Source organism: Rhinatrema bivittatum, unplaced genomic scaffold, assembly GCF_901001135.1.
Source record: "Rhinatrema bivittatum unplaced genomic scaffold, aRhiBiv1.1, whole genome shotgun sequence".
NCBI classification, from domain to species: domain Eukaryota; kingdom Metazoa; phylum Chordata; class Amphibia; order Gymnophiona; family Rhinatrematidae; genus Rhinatrema; species Rhinatrema bivittatum.
The window spans coordinates 31,467-48,708 of record NW_021821237.1 but is presented as its reverse complement, the minus strand read 5'-3'; the positions used below and the strand labels follow the sequence as shown (position 1 = coordinate 48,708).

The 17,242-nt window shown below is 51.1% G+C and overlaps 1 protein-coding gene across 1 annotated transcript in view; it reads right to left on the bottom strand.

Annotated features, from left to right (window-relative positions):
- LOC115082535 (dnaJ homolog subfamily C member 13-like) overlaps positions 1–17,242 on the bottom strand; it is a 71,309-nt gene that overhangs the window by 42,287 nt on the left and 11,780 nt on the right. The window contains exon 2 of the mRNA XM_029586762.1: positions 4,753–4,954. Within this exon, the coding sequence (XP_029442622.1) occupies positions 4,753–4,954 (202 nt within the window). The remainder of the gene's footprint in view (positions 1–4,752; positions 4,955–17,242) is intronic.

The following is a 17,242-nucleotide window of genomic DNA, read 5'->3' as shown; positions in this document are numbered from 1 at the left end:
CCGAAAGGACTGAAACCTTCCTGAAGAACGAGGTGCTTGGGACTGTGTGTTCTTGTAAGGTTTAAAATGCTGCGATCCTCTACCCTTGGTTCTTCTGGGGGAGGAGCGATATGTTCTTTTGTTCCTGTCTTCAGGTAATCGGGGTACTGGGGATTCGCTCCATTTTTTGGCTAACTTCTCCAGTTCGCTCCCAAACAGGAGAGATCCTTTAAAAGGCATTTTTTGTGAAGTCTGCCTTGGAAGTCACGTCAGCCGACCAATTTTGGAGCCATAATTGTCTTCTGGCAGCTGCTGCGGCGGCGACACCCCTGGATGATGTGCGCTCGAGGTCTGCGGTAGCATCAGTGAGAAAGGAGCCCGCAGGTTCCATCGCTTTTCCGGGCATGGTAGTATCTCTGGAGAGGATCAAACAGGAATGTGCTACCAAGGCGCAACAGGAGGCAATTTGTAGCATCATTGCTAAAACATCAAAGGACTGCTTCCAGTCTTCTATCTTGGGCGTCCTTCAGTGCCGCTCCTCTCTCCACAGGGATTGTGGTGCGTTTTGAGACAACACAGATCATAGTGCCCACTTTAGGGAAGAGTAGAAGTTCCATGGCCATGAGTTCCAGTGGGTATAGGGCTTCTAGTGTCTGTCCCCCTTTAAAACTGGCCTCTGGACATCTCATTCCAGGTCAATCAGTTCCTTGATGGGTTCCAACTTAAGAAAATAGCATGAGGCTTTACGGAGATATACCAACATGGGATTCTTTTTCGGTTCCAATGTAGGGTCCGTGCCTGGGAGACCCAGTGACTTCATAGTTTGGGACACGAGAGCTGGTAATTCATCCTTGTGGAAGAATCGGAGCATGGGCCGGTATGGCTCCATCCCTGGGGGGGATTTCCCCTTCTTTCAGGGAGTCTGTTTCCTCATCTGAGGTGTCTGAATCCCCATCCAGGATGCTCTTGGTTAGGAGAGGCTTGTCTCGAGAGCCTCGGGAGCTGCTGGGAAGGGCTTGTGCTTCTGGTGGAGTTTGAGGCACGTGGATAGCCGAGGCTGGTTGCGCCTGGACAAAGGTTTGCAGCCCTTTGAAAAATTCCACCCAGGAGAAGGTTCCTGGGTCCATGTTGATACCAGGAGGGATTGAAGTGGCAGTCCCGGAGGAACTTTCCTGTGGGGGCACAGAGTTGGACATAGTTAGGTCCGGGGTGCCATCATCAGTGGTTCCGGATCCTGCTCCTGGCTGTCAGATCGATACTGTAACGTGCGGTTGAAGATTTCCCGTCTGTAACGTGCTGTGAGCGCACAATTCGGACGCGTAAGGCGATCCAGCGATACAGTCTCCAGTTTCACGCGTCCTTAGAGCTTCTTAAAACAGACGCATAACCCTTTCCTCACCCAGCATGTATATGATATGTAAATGAATGAATTAGCTGTATAATGAAGGAATTAGCTATTCCCCTCCGATACTGTGACACGCGCTCAGATTATCTCCTTTGTAACCCGCTATTTTGCCGCGTCCTTAACCTGTTAGTTTACCGCTACCCTCTACTTGGTGTTAGTGTGGTGTTCGAAAATTAAAACGGGAATAAAGTGTAAAAAATGGGGCTAAAACCAAAGGGAGTAAAGTGTAAAAAACCATGGACGACCTCCATATTAACATTGCAGCGTAAGTTGTTTATATATATGTATAAATACCTGTCACTTTCCTGTCACTTTCCGAATCCCCCAGGCGTGCGGTCATCGAGGCGGCGGCGGCGGTGGGAGCCGGCGGGCGGGTGGGCGCGCGTTGGATCCAGGCGGCGGTGGGAGCCGGCGGGCGGGTGGGCGTGTGTTCGATCCAGGCCGCGGCCGGGTGGGTGTGCATTCATCCAGGCAGAGGGAACCGGCGGCGAAAGCGGCCTCCGGAGGCCGTTTTCGCCGCCGGCTCCCTCTGCCTGGATGAATGCACGCCCACCCGGCCGCCTTGAGCGCCGAAATCGCACGGGCATTCATTCACTGCCGGCGGGGGCCGTGCATTCATCCAGGCAGAGGGAGCCGGCGGCGAAAGCGGCCTCCGGAGGCCGCTTTCGCCGCCGGCTCCCTCTGCCTGGATGAATGCACGCCCACTCGGCCGCGGCCTGGATCGAACACGCGCCCACCCGCCCGCCGGCTCCCACCGCCGCCGCCTCGATGACCGCACGCCTGGGGGATTCGGAAAGTGACAGGTATTTATACATATTGTGATGGCTCACCATCCGTGAGGCCTCGAACGCCGGTCTTCCGTCTCCAGTTCTCCGTCGCCACCAGTTGCCCCGGTCCCTGGAGTCTGGTGTGTTCCAGTAACGCCCTGAGCCTGTGCCTCGGCTGGCCCTGGTTTTGCTGGGCTGCTGGGTTCCCTTTAGGCAGGGTTGGGGGTAAGCAGTTCCCCCAATCCCCAGAGACAACACAGAGAGAGGGATAGTTCCTTCAAAGCAGTTTAATAACTAACAACTGGATGCATTACATGGGGTTTGTCCCCTCCCCCTCCAGCCCTCTGATTCCCTTACAGGCAGTGCTAGTTCAGAGCACTCATTTACCTCCTCTGTTCAGCTCTATTACAAGCCCCAACCCCGCAGGCCCCTTTAGGGTAAAGAGTATACTTCACCCAGCCACCTGGATTACTCCGTATCCATGCCTGAACTGGAGGACTCCTCTATCCCTGAACCTACCTCCATCTCCTCCTCCTCCTCCTCTGAAGAGCTGGTTTTTTGTGGCCAGTCCCACCAAGGGGGCACGCCCTCTTCCTCCACCTCCATGGACTCATCGGTGTCTGCCTCATTAACCTCTATGCTTGCCACCTGTTCGCCTTCCGGCTTTCCTTCCCTGTCTGGTGGTGTTTCAGGGAAGCTGGGATTTGTAGTTCTTCTCTTCCCCTGCGCCCCCTGCTGTCTGGCTCTGGTACTCTTGTTGCACTTATGGTAGCTTGTCAGCTCCTGCCTGCGGCCGGGCTGCGCTACATCACACTATATATAAACAACTTACACTGCAATGTTAATATGGAAGTCGTCCATGGTTTTTTACACTTTACTCCCTTTGGTTTTACCCCCATTTTTTACACTTTATTCCCGTTTTAATTTTCGCCCTGCGCCTTGCTTCGGGAGGGGGGGAACCATCCACTTCCTGGTGCCTGTCATTTCAAATGTCATTTGAAATGACAGGTACCAGCGCACCCAGGATACTGTATAGGCGCTGTATTAGCGCCTTATACAGTAAAATGGATTGCGCGGGCCTAACACTTGCCTAACGCTTCGCAGCCGCGGCATGCATTTGCATGCAATTTGAAGAGAGTATCGAGCGGTAGGTGAAGAGAACTATGCGTGCGGGGAATGAGGGTGCGCCCGGCACTGCCGCACTGTTTCTACCGCGGCCTTAGAGTATCGATCTGTGTGGGAGGTCTTGATTTGGTTCTCCCTGGTTCTGTTCACACTGCTGGCACAGGACAGATTCTAAATCAGGCTGCGCAGCTCTCAGGTGGCAGGCTGGGCAAAGAAGGGGTCCCTTGGCCTTCTTGGATGGAAGTACCATTGTTTGTGCGCATGTAGGGCTTCAAAAACTCGTCTGTGCAAGAGTTGTGCACGCGGATTCTCTTAGTTATGCGCGTCGAGAGCGCAGAAGTTATGCGCAGTATGTGTGCACAGGTTGTGCGTGCAGGCTGCAGGCTTTGTGCATGCGGCCTAGTTGTGCGCGCAGTTAAGCATGTATCCCTATGGACGCGCTCAAGTACTGACACGAGGGGGGAAATGGTGGCGACCCCCCCCCCCCCCCTCTGGAGGGTCTCCACGTGTGTGGACCCTCGCACCAGATCGGGGCCTAGCCAAAGGAAGGCTGCTCAACCCGATTTAAACCTTGGAGGAAGATCGGTATGGCTGGTCGAGCCTTGGAAACCGGAGACTTAGAAGTAAAGGTTTCTACCTTACCTGGTCTCGGCACTTACCGGTCACGTGCTTGGCAGTCTCCAGCTGCGGAGGGAGAGGGAAATATCTTCACCGCCGTGCTCGAATCTGCACCCGCTGCTTTTCAGCCACCCTGGGGGCTTCGTCCAAGCCGGGAATCGGCCGGCGGACTAAGGCTCACCTCTGAGGGATATCGAATCGACCTCTGGAAAGTCTTGACTGTGGGAGGGACAGTTAGGTTTCACCGCAGGAGAAGCGGGGACTTTCTTCTTAAGGTAAATTTTCTTTCTTCTTTATGTTACACTATTCTCTTTTGGATAGTGTCCATATCTGCTACGGGAGATGGAGAAATACTGAAGAGCTAAGCATGCTGCACAGCTTTATGTAGGCTGACGTCAGCTTTGAAATCTGACTCAGTCTCCCATCTGCTATCAGGAGAGCACAATACCATTGGTCCTGAGTCCATCTGGCTACACACTAGGAAATTTCAGTTTAAAGGAGCTTGTATGCTCTTCTATCCAGGATAGTATAGTACAAAGGAGGAAGACAAAAAAAGATTGTCCTGGATATGGAGAAATCTTACACACGATGGCTGGCAGCTGGGATGTTTCTTAAGCAGTATGCAGAATAATTGGGCAAACAAGATGGTCTTTTTATGCCCTTATTTAATATTTTATGTTCTTTTTCAACTGGACATGTCACAGAATTAGAGAGAAGAGGAGTAATCAAAGTAATTTCTCATGACATGTAACCTCATTACAAACACATGCTTAAGTGTCTAACTTTAATCATAAATGTCATGCTAATTTTTGCTACATTTTAAATTTTTTTAAAAAGAATTTTTAAAGTATTACTTACAGGATCTTTAATTGGCCAGTCAGGAAATCGGAAGGTATCACAAAAGTGTTTCAAGTAATAAATATTACAGAAAAGCTCATTCTCGAGTTGGGGATAATTAATAACTGGGATGGGACAGTATTGATAAAGTGCTCTGGTGTTGCTTTGAAGACGAGGGGTAAAATCAGCCAGGTGGGCAGCAATCTTCTCTATCATAAGACGCCTGTAAATGGTAAATAAAGTAATTTAAGCACTAACATATTACACTAATGCATTATAAATTGCTGGGAGCATTCAGCCAAACTATTTAAGTGGCTGATACTCTCCCATATCGGTTTCCCACAAAACTGCTGCAGCATAGCAGATGGATGCTTCCAATGAAAGTACAGAGGAAGCTTTTCCTTGTATCAATTAAGAAGAAACTCTTTCAATAACACATCACCTATAATGAGAACTTTTAGTTGTTTTACAACAAGTTAACGTACTTCATTTTAAGTCCACCTTATTAAGTTGGGGCTGACAGAAGTTCACCCTTCTTGTACATGGCACAATAGCATGCTCACACAGTAAAAAAAAAACAACACACCGAATATGAGACATTAACACAATATATTCTAAAACCCTGCATTATATGGTGCAGCTCTATTTTAGACAGAAGAACTTACAATCTCTATACAAAAAGATACAATCCAGAGTTCTAATCGTCGTACTGGTCCTGAAGAAAACAGTAATCTTAGTAGGTTGTGCTACCTTTTATTTGACTAACAAACAAAAAGATGGGGGAGAGTCCAAGATGGTGCCTTAGTGGAAGCTGTGCACAGTAAGAGCTCCCAATCCACTGTTGATTTCCTTTTTTTAAAATTTTTGCTCTTATTCCTTACCTATAAGTGAAGAAAAGGAAAGGAAAGGGAGACCTAGGACCTTGCCTATGACCCCCTATGTCTTCTCCAGCAGCAGATCAGATATTTTTGTTGTGCACCTTCCAGCTGTGATTCTGGTGAGTTCATGGAGGGAGGAGGGGGAAAGAGATGGTACCCTTGTCTCCTTCAGACCTGAGCGCTTCGCTTTGCTCCAAGCAGAGAGATGGATCCTGAGAAGTATGAAGTGGCCAGCATCTCTACCATGCAGGTGCTGGATGACGATATTACCAGATGCTCTTCAAATGCAGGGAGAGTTGTGGAAGTGGAGCTGATGGTAGATATAGCTAGTAGCAGTTGACATATTGGATCAACAGTGGGACAAATTAAAAGGAGCTCTTACAAAGGCAACAAATCTATATGTTAGAAAAGTAAACAGAAAAAAAGAAACCGATCTGGTTCTCAAAGGAGATGACTAAAAAAAATAAAGGCAAAAAGAACAGAGTTCAAATAGTATAAAGGATCCCAAAAAAAAACAACATCGGGAAGAATACCTGGTGAATCTGAGGAAGATGATGAAAAAATCACAAAAGCAAATAGTCAAGCAGAAGAAAGAATTATGGAAGAGATAGAGCGAGTGTCACATGTATGATTTTTTTTACCCGCTGTTGAGAGGTTGTATATGTGCACCTGGTGCAAAAAGTTCCCATATCTCAGAAAATGAGTCCGATCTCTGGAGGCTAGAGTGGAAGACCTGGAGGAGCTGAGGCAGACAGAGGTATATAGATGAGACCTTCAGGGACACAGTAGTCAAGTCCTAACTCCAGTCTGGCAGCCCTGCCTTGGAGGAGGAAGGTCTCCTGGTTGGAGAGCATCAATCTGGTGTAGCAGAAAATGATCCTATAGCAAGGACCTGCTCTCCAGGTGGTGCAATTTCCTCTTGCACAGAGGATGTGACTCCCAAAGCTACTGCCCAGGAGGGAAGGATTAGGTCAGCTGTCATAGTTGGTGATTCAATTACTAGGAATGTAGACAGCTGGGTGGCTGGTGGGCATGAGGATTGCCTGGGAACATGCCTACCTGGTTCGAAGGTAGTGGACCTCATGTATAATGTTGAGATTACTACCTGATAATCTCCTTTTCCTTAGTGTAGACAGATGGACTCAGAACGAATGGGATAGTATCCACGTGCTAGCAGTTGGAGACGGATCTGACGTCAGCACGGGGGTATATATATCCCCACAGGAAGCGCAGCAACTCAGTAATCTTCCTTGCAAAAGCTGTTATGGATATGTGTACTGACGCTCAGTGAAAAGTGAAAACAGGATTCCCCTGACCGATTGATAGTAGCTGGAGACCGCCAGCATTCCCAACCGGAAGGCGTTGACATCTGGTAGAGTGTACACTCTTATGGAATATAAGACATGGCTTACCTTGAATCGGTGAAACCCATGTACACAGGCAGCTGGGCGGGATGCTGAGTCCATCTGTCTACACTAAGGAAAAGGAGATTATCAGGTAGTAATCTCAACATTTCCAGGCGTGTAGCCAGATGGACTCAGAACGAATGGGATGTACAAAAGCTTTACTCCCAGCCTGGGTGGGAGGCTGCCTGAGGACCATGTAGTACCGCCCTCGCAAATGCTGAGTCCTCCCTAGCCTGGACATCCAGACGGTAGAACCTGGAAAAGGTATGGAGGGAGGACCATGTCGCCGCTTTACATATTTCTGCAGGCGACAGCATCCTGGATTCCGCCCAGGATGCCGCTTGCGCTCTGGTAGAATGAGCCTTGGCCTATAGAGGCGGAGACTTCCCAGCCTCTACGTAAGCTGCTCTGATAACTTCTTTAATCCAGCGGGCGATGGTGGGCCGCGAGGCCGCTTCACCTTGCTTCTTACCGCTGTGCAGGATGAACAGATGGTCCGTCTTTCGTAGTTGTTGTGTCACTTCCAGATATCTGGGCATTAATCTGCCAATGTCGAGATGGCGCAATAAACGCCCTTCTTCAGATTTCTTCAAACCTGCCGTGGGAGGCAAGGATATAGTCTGATTAAGGTAAAACTGTGAAACCACTTTAGGTAAAAAGGAGGGAACTGTGCGAAGATGGATAGCCTCTGAAGTGATTCGCAGAAAGGGATCACGGCAGGACAGTGCTTGCAGCTCTGAGATGCAGCGTGCTGAACAGATAGCCAGCAAGAACACCATCTTCAAAGTGAGAGACCGGAGAGACAGGCCCCGAAGGGGTCTGAAGGTGGATCCCGCGAGGAAATCCAAAACAAGGTTGAGGTTCCACAAAGGCACAGGCCACTTCAGTGGCGGACGAATATGCTCGACTCCTTGCAGGAAGCGAGAAACATCTGGGTGCTTGGTGATGGTCTTGCCATCCCTCCTGGGACCATAGCAAGACAGGGCAGCCACCTGAACTTTGATGGAGCTGAGGGAGAGACCCTTCTGAAGTCCATCCTGCAGGAAATCCAACACAATAGGGATTGTGGTCACATGTGGATTGGTGCCATGAGTGTCGCCCCATGCTTCAAATACTCTCCAGATCCTTACATAGGTGAGGGATGTAGAAAACTTGCGAGCTCGGATGAGTGTATTTATCACGGGCTCCGAGTAACCTTTTTTCTTCAGTCTAGCCCTCTCAATGGCCAGACCATAAGAGAGAATTGAGCTGGATCCTCGTGGAGGATGGGACCTTGACGTAGGTGGTCACGGAGAGGAGGCAGGGGAAGGGGCTCCCCTGCCAGTAGTCTTCTCATGTCCGCGTACCAGGGTCTTCTTGGCCAGTCTGGTGCTACTAGAAGAACTAGGCCCCGGTGTTTCCGAATCTTATGAATGATGGCGCCCAGCAGAGGCCACGGAGGAAAGGCGTATAGCAGAGTCCCTGGAGGCCATGTCTGAACCAGGGCATCGATTCCGTGTGAGAACGGGTCGCGCTTGCAGCTGAAGTATCTGGGTACTTGAGCATTGGACTTGTCCGCCAGTAAATCCATGTCCGGAATCCCCCAGTGATCCACAATCATCTGGAAGGCTGTGGGTGACAGCTGCCACTCTCCCGGGTTTAGACTCTCTCTGCTGAGGAAGTCTGCCGTGGTGTTGTCCTTCCCGGCAATGTGGACGGCGGAGATGTCCTGCAGATTCGCCTCTGCCCAAGCCATCAGTGAGGCGATCTCCAGGGATACTTGACGACTTCTGGTTCCGCCTTGACGGTTGATGTATGCCACCGTGGTGGCGTTGTCGGACATTACTCTGACAGCTCTGTTCTTCGTCTGTGAGCCAATTGCAGACATGCCAATCGGACTGCCCGAGCCTCTAGACGGTTGATGTTCCACGCTGACTCTTCTCCGTGCCACCGCCCTTGTGCAGTGAGTCCTTCGCAGTGTGCTCCCCAGCCGCTCAGGCTGGCATCTGTGGTGAGCAGCGTCCACGTGGGAGAGGACATCCTCGACCCCTTGCTCATGTGGTCGGACTGCAGCCACCACAGTAACTGTGTCCGGACTCTGGCAGGCAGAGGTAGGTGCGTGGAATAGTTCCGTAGACGAGGGCTCAAGCGAGAGAGCAGGGAGTGTTGTAGAGGTCTCATATGGGCCCTTGCCCAAGGTACCACCTCCAGGGTGGATGCCATGAGACCAAGAACCTGCAGATAGTCCCAAGCTATGGGCCGACTGGCTCCCATCAAGTACTGGATACGCGTCTGAAGTTTCAACCTCCTCTTGGTATTTATTTATTTATTTATTTTTAATTTTTATATACCGGAATTCCTGTATGCAATACAAATCATTCCGGTTTACAAGTAACGAAAAGGTTGCCCTGGTCTGGGAGGTTAGACCGGGGTTTTGTACATAGAACATTAAACATTGAACAATAACAATCAACCATTAAACATTATTACAAGGAACATTGAAGGTAAAAATAACATTTAGCAAATGGCAGTTAACATTATTAGTGTTTTGGAATAGAATGTGTGTGAACAACTTTTTACAAGGAACTTTAGTAGTGAAGATAATCTGCAAATGTACTGTTATATAGTATGTAAATAATGACTGTTAAATAAACATAACAAATAAGCAAGTACATATATGTAATTAAGTGCAAGGTGTTAATGTCAACCTGCAATGGTTGGAACTGAGAGTCATGCTGAGGTGCCTATTTACCCTCTGGGAATTGAAAGGCTTGACTGAAGAGCCAGGTTTTTAACCGTTTTTTGAACTCTGGTAGACTAGGTTCGAGTCGTAGGACTGGTGGGAGCGCATTCCATTGGTGTGGTCCAGCAGTTGAGAGTGCTCTTTTTCTTAGAGTTGATTTGGTTGGAGCTGCGACTAATGTGCCTTTGTAGGCGCTTCTGATGGGTCTGGAGGGTAAGTGTAGACGTAGTTGAGTTTGTAGAGATACAGGTGCGATGTTATGAATTGCTTTATGAATAATAGTTAAGGTTTTATATAGGATTCTCTGCTTGATGGGTAGCCAGTGGAGGTTGCTCAAGATGGGGGTAATATGGTCTCTTCTATTAGTGTTAGTTAGGATTCTGGCTGCGGTGTTTTGTACCATCTGTAGAGGTTTGATGCTGTTGGCGGGGAGTCCAAGTAAGATTGAGTTGCAGTAATCAAGTTTCGAAAAAATAATGGATTGGAGAACGAGGCGAAAGTCATTGAAGTGAAGGAGTGGCTTTAGTTTCTTTAGGACCTGTAGTTTAAAAAAGCAATCCCTGGTGGTTGTGTTTATGAATTTTTTTAGGTTAAGTTGGTTGTCGAGCCATGCTCCTAGATTCCTTACGTCTGCAGAGAGCTCCATGTTTAAAGGTGTGGGTTGTGCGAGGCTAATTGGGTGGGTGTTCGGGTTGTGTGAAATCAGTAGCAGCTCTGTTTTGCTTGAGTTTAGAATCAGGTTCAGGCTGGAGAGTAGTTGTTTAATTGGTTGGAGACAATTATCCCAGTAGGCGAAGGCTTTTTGAATTGATTCTGTGATGGGGATGAGGATCTGGATGTCGTCTGCATAGAGGTAATGCGTGAGCTTGAGTTGTGATAACAGATGGCAGAGGGGGAGGAGGTAAATGTTAAACAGGGTGGGAGAGAGCGATGAGCCTTGTGGTACGCCTTGATCTGATAGGATGGGGTCAGATTCTTTGTTGTTTATTCTGACCTTGTAAAACCTATTTGATAGGAATGATTTAAACCAATTGAGAGCTGTGCCTTTAATTCCTATGTTTGATAGTTGGTTTAGGAGTTGTGAGTGATTTACCGTGTCGAACGCTGAAGATAGATCTAGCAGTACCAGCAAGAATGACTGTTTTTTCTCCAGGTTCAAAAGTAATTTATCTGTGAGAGAAAGCAAAAGGGACTCTGTGCTTAGTGATTTCCGAAAACCGTATTGTGCAGGTAGTGAGACTGACTGTGTCTGCCTGCGTGTCGAACTGTACTCCCAGGTATTCTAGTGACTGGGAAGGCTGTAGGCAACTCTTGCTGAGGTTGATTACCCAGCCCAAGCTTTCCAGGAGGGCGATCACTCTGTCGGTTGTCCGATAGCTCTCCTCTCGTGATTTCGCCCTGATCAGCCAATCGTCTAGGTAGGGATGGACCAGAATTCCTTCCCGCCTGAGCGCTGCTGCTACCATGACGACCACCTTGGTGAAGGTCCGCGGTGACGTGGCCAACCCGAAAGGCAGAGCCCGGAATTGGAAGTGGCGTCCTAGAACCTTGAAGCGTAGGTAGCGCTGATGATCCGGATGGATCGGGATATGCAGGTATGCCTCTGACAGGTCTAATGCCGTGAGGAATTCTCCTGGCTGTACAGCGGCCTTGACGGAGCGCAGAGTCTCCATGCGAAACCTGGGGACCTGTAAGTATTGATTGACGGACTTGAGGTCCAGGACAGGCCGAAAGGCGCCCCCTTTCTTGGGCACCATGAAATAAATGGAATACTGTCCAGAATTCACTTCCCAGGCAGGTACTGGGATGATGGCTTTCAAGGACAGGAGCCTCGCCAGGGTAGCTTCCAATGCTGCCTGCTTGTGTATGGGACATGAAGATTCCACAAACTTGTCTGGAGGGAGATGATGAAAGTCCAGATAACACCCCTCTCGGATGATGGCGAGGACTCACTGGTCCAACGTAATCTCGACCCATCTGGGGTAGAAGAGGGTTAACCTGCCCCTATGGCTCCGTCCCCCAGATGAATCGGTGGAACTTCATTGGGAGGCGCGGCCGGGACCTGAGCCCGGGCCTGCTCCCCTCTTGTGCTGCTTGGTCCGAAAGGACTGATTCCTGGCCTGAGGACGCGGCGCCTGATAGCGACTCCTGTAAGGAACGAAGCGCTGTGAACCCCTGCCCCTGGAGGGCCTTGGAAAGGCGCGCTGACTCCTTCGGAACCGATCTTCTGGCAGTCTAGGCACTGGAGAGGCGCCCCATGTACTGGCCAGTTTATCCAGGTTGCTGCCAAAGAGAAAAGAGCCCTTAAAGGGCAATCTGGTGAGGCGTGTCTTTGAAGGCGCATCAGCTGACCATCTCCGGATCCAGAGCTGCCTCCTGGCGGCTACGGAGGATGAAATCCCCTTAGCTGTTGTCCGGACCAGGTCTGATGCCGCATCCGTGAGGAACGAAAGAGCTGACTCCATGTCAGCTGCTGGAGCGTTGTTCCTAACCTGTGACAAACAGGCACGCGTCACCACTGTGCAGCAGGTCACGATCCGCAAAGATAGAGCTGCCACCTCAAAGGTCTGTTTCAGAATGGCATCCAGTCGCCGGTCATGAGGCTCCTTGAGGGCCGTCCCCCCTTCAACTGGAATAGTAGTGCGCTTGACCACAGCGCTAATCAAGGCGTCCACCTGAGGGCACGCCAGCAGATCCTGGATAGCCGGTGCCAATGGGTACATGCCCGTCAGGGCCCGGCCCCCTTTGAAGGAAGCCGCAGGTGCCGCCCATTCTAAATCTATCAGTTGTTGTGCTGCTTGCAAGAATGGAAAATGGCGGGCTGTAGGACGAAGACCTTCCAGCAGAGGGTTCTGCGCAGAGGGTACCGTAGCGCTGGGACCCATAATATCCAACTCCGCCAGACACTGAGACACCAGGTTGGAGAGATCCTCTTTAGGGAAGAACCGCCTCATGGTTCTATATGGTTCAATCCCTGGGGGAAGTTTCCCTTCGTCCGGAAGTTCGGACTCGTCCGGTGAAAACTCCTGGTCTGACTGATCTGGGCTGTCCAGCGGCGGGAGGTCCCGCTCACGATAAGGGGGTGAGGGTCCAGGAACAGGATCTGCCAGCGCAGCAGCCGCCGCGGTCGCGGCCACTGCCGGAACCACAGAAACCGCAGGAACAGCTGGAACAGCAGGGCCTGGACGGGAAGCAGTCTGCATCTGTACAAAAGCATGAATCCCCTTAAAGAGATCCACCCAGGAAATTGAAGCAGCCTCTAATCACCGGGGTACAAGATCCCCCGGGATTCCCGATTGGTCGAGACTGCCCGCTAAGTCCGGAGTAGCCCCTGGGGAACTGTCCGCAAATCGCGGCTGAGACGGGTCCTGGCCCGAGGGTCCCACGGCCTCCTCACATTGGGCACATAGGGAGTCTGGCTCTTCACTGTGTGTGGCCCGAAGCTGGCATGCAGAGCAGAGGCCGAGGGCTTTAATGCCGGAGGCAGGCGGCGCCCCTGCTGAAGATGCAGAGGCGTTTTGTTCCATAGTATGCGCTGAATGAAAAGCGGCCACAATATACGCTTAATACAACAGGCGCTCAATAATATGCGGCAGCAATAGGCGCTCAATACAACAGGCGCTCAATAATATGCGGCAGCAATATACGCTTAATACAACAGGCGCTTATAATACTATGCGGCAGCGATAGGCGCTCAATACAACAGGCGCTTAATACTATGCGGCAGCCATAGGCGCTCAATACAACAGGCGCTTAATATTATGCGGCAGCGATAGGCGCTCAATACAACAGGCGCTCAATCATATGCGGCAGCAATATGTGTGCTTAAGAACGCTAAATGATATACCATACGCTCTCAGCAATAGGCGATCATGAATACACGTTCAATGGCAATCAATAAGCTCTTAGCAATATGCAATTAGCAATAATGGCATTCAGTATGCTCTCAGCAATTAGGCGGTTTAGCAACACACGCTCAATGTCAGGCAATATGCACTCAGCAATATGCAGGTAATAATAATGGCATTCAGTATGCTCTCAGCAATTAAGCGGTCAGCAGTACACGCTCAATGGCATTCCATATGCGCTAAGTAATATACAGGCCGCAACACAATCGTAATAGCCTTCAATAGGCTCTCAGCAATATGCGGGTGGCAATACACGCACAATGGCAATCAATACCTCACAGTAAGAAGGCAATATACGCACAAGGAGGAATAGAGCTGCGCCTATTACGGGCGCCCTACCTGAACGAGGCCCACAAAATGGCGCCCTCCTTGGCGTGCCACGCCGCCGATCCTCTGTTCCTTCGGAGACCCGAAATAAGAGATGTACGCCTCACCTGAACCACGGCGCTTCTCAACTGGAACCCGGGCGGTCTCCGGCTGCGGGGAGAGCGGGTAAGTACCTTCACCATCGCGATTGAGGATATGCACCCGCTACCTCGTCCACGCCGGGACCGAGGCGCCTCGTATGCCTCACCCGAACCTCGCCTGGGGGCTATGTCCCTGCCGCGCTTCGGCCGGACCGAGGACTTAACTCACCGGGGGATCACGGAAATCACCCCGGGCAACTCTACTGGGGGAGGGACCTTAGGGTATCACCGCAGGAGTGCGGGGCTCGATGGGTTTGCAGAGATTAGGAAGTAGAATCTAGAATTATAAGAAAAGAGAAAATTAAAGTAGCTTTGGAAAGCACGCTCAACGAGTGTGCAGGCACTCCAAACTGCTTTGGAGACGGAAATTACTGAGTTGCTACGCTTCCTGTGGGGATATATATACCCCCGTGCTGACGTCAGATCCGTCTCCAACTGCTAGCACGCGGATACTATCCCATTCGTTCTGAGTCCATCTGGCTACACGCCAGGAAATGCTGCCTTGTGTATGGGACATGAAGATTCCACAAACCTGTCCAGAGGGAGATGATGAAAGTCCAGATAATACCCCTCTCGGATGATGGCGAGGACCCACTGGTCCGACGTAATCTCGACCCATCTGGGGTAGAAGAGGGTTAACCTGCCCCTATGGCTCCGTCCCCCAGATGGATCGGCTGATTCTCATCGGGGGGCGCGGCCGGGACCGGAACCCAAGCCGGCTCCCCTCTTGCGCTGCTTATTCCGAAAGGACTGGTTCCTGGCCTGAGGACGAGGTGCCTGGTAGCGACTCCTATAGGGAGTGAAGCGCTGGGAGCTTCTACCTCTGGAGGGCCTTGGAAAGGCACGCTGGTTCCTTCTGAACCGATCTTCCGGCAGTCGAGGTACTGGAGAGGTGCCCCATGTGCTGGCCAGTTTATCAAGGTCTCTGCCAAACAGGAAAGAACCCCTAAAGGGCATTCTGGTGAGGCGTGTCTTCAAAGGCGCATCGGCTGACCAATTCCGTATCCAGAGCTGCCTCCTGGCGGCTACAGAGGATAAGACCCCCTTGGCTGTTGTACGGACTAGGTCTGACGCAGCATCCGTGAGGAACGAGAGAGCTGACTCCATGTCTGTTGCCGGAGCATTGTTCCTGACCTGTGACAAACAGGAACACGTCACCACTGTGCAGCAGGTTGCGATCCGCAAAGATAGAGCTGCCACCTCAAAGGTCTGTTTCAGGATGGCGTCCAGGCGGTCATGAGCCTCCTTGAGGGCCGCCCCCCCTCAACTGGAATGGTAGTGCGCTTGACCACAGCGCTGACCAAGGCGTCCACCTGAGGGCATGCCAACATCTCCTTGATTGCTGGTTCCAGAGGGTACATGCCCGTCAGGGCCCGACCCCCTTTGAATGAGGCTGCTGGTGCAGCCCATTCCAAATCTATCAGTTGCTGTGCTGCTTGCAAGAAGGGAAAATGGCGGGCTGGAGGACGAAGACCTTCCAGCAGAGGGTTCTGTGTAGAGGGCACTGTAGTGCTGGGACCTGTAATATCCAACTCTGCTAGGCACTGAGATACCAGGTCGGAGAGATCTTCCTTGGGAAAGAACTGCCTCATGGTTCGATATGGCTCAATCCCCGAGGGAAGTTCCCCCTCCTCCGGGGGTTTGGACTCGTCCTCCGAGACATCAGGGTCCGTCTGAACCGGACTGCTCGGAGGCGGGTGCCCGTGATAAGGGCGCGAAGTTCCAGGGACAGGATCAGCTGGAGTAACAACCACAGCGGCCGGAGCAGCAGGGCCTGGACGGGAAGCTGACTGCATCTGTACAAAGGCATGGATCCCCTTAAAGAGATCCACCCAGGAAATGGAAGCGGTCTCGAGTCGTCAGGGTACCAGATCCCCCGGGATCCCAGGTTGTTCGAGACTGCCCGCTAGATCCGGAGTGGCCCCTGGGGAACTGTCAGCAAACCGTGGTTGAGACTGGTCCTGGCCCGAGGCTCCCACTGCCTCCTCACATTGGGCACAAAGGGAGTCTGGCTCCTCGCTATGTGTGGCTCTAAGCTGGCATGCGGAGCAGAGGCCAAGGGCTTTAATGCCTGAGTCAGGAGGCGCCGCCGCTGAAGACGCTGAGGCGTTCTGTTCCATTGAAAAATATGCGCTTAATAATATGCGGCAGCAATATGCGCTTAATACAACAGGCGCTTAATACAACAGGCGCTCAATAATCTGCGGCAGCAATATGCGCTTAATACAACAGGCGCTTAATACAACAGACGCTCAATAATACGCGGCAGCAATATACACTTAATACAACAGGCGCTCAATAATATGCGGCAGCAATATACGCTTAATACAACAGGCGCTCAATAATATGCGGCAGCAATATACGCCTAATACAACAGGCGCTCAATACAACAGGCGCTCAATACAACAGGCGCTCAATACAACAGGCGCTCAATACAACAGGCGCTCAATACAACAGGCGCTCAATACAACAGGCGCTCAATAATATGCAGCAGCAATATACTCTCAATGAGAACCAATATGCGCTCATTAGTATGCGATTAGCAACATATGCTCAATGCTATCCAATATGCGCTCATTAGTCTGCGGTCAGCCATATACGCACAATAATATACAATATGTGCTCAGTAGTATACAATATACACTCAAGGATATCCCATATGCGCTTAATCATAGACAGGGGCCTATCATGGGCGCTCAATACCTGAACAAGGCCGACAAAATGGCGACCTCCACGGCGTGCCACATGCAGACAACGCCGCCGATCCTCGTTCCTCGGAGACCAAAAAGTAAGAGATGTACGCCTTACCTGATCCTCAGCGCTTCCCAGTTCGAACCCGGGCAGTCTCCGGCTGCAGGGGGAGAGGGCAAGTACCTTCACCGCCGCGCTTGAGGAAATGCACCCGCTGCCTCGTCCACGCCGGGACAGAGGTGCCTCTTTCGCCACGCCCGAGCCCTTCTCGCCCGGGGGCTACGTCCCTGTCGCGATTCGGCCACCGGACCGAGGCCTTAAACCTCCAGGGGATCGCGGAAATCACCCCGGGAAACTCAACTGGGGGAGGGACCCCAAGGGTATCACCGCAGGAGTGCGGGGCTCTATGTTCCTGAAGAAATTTAGTAAGAAGAATATA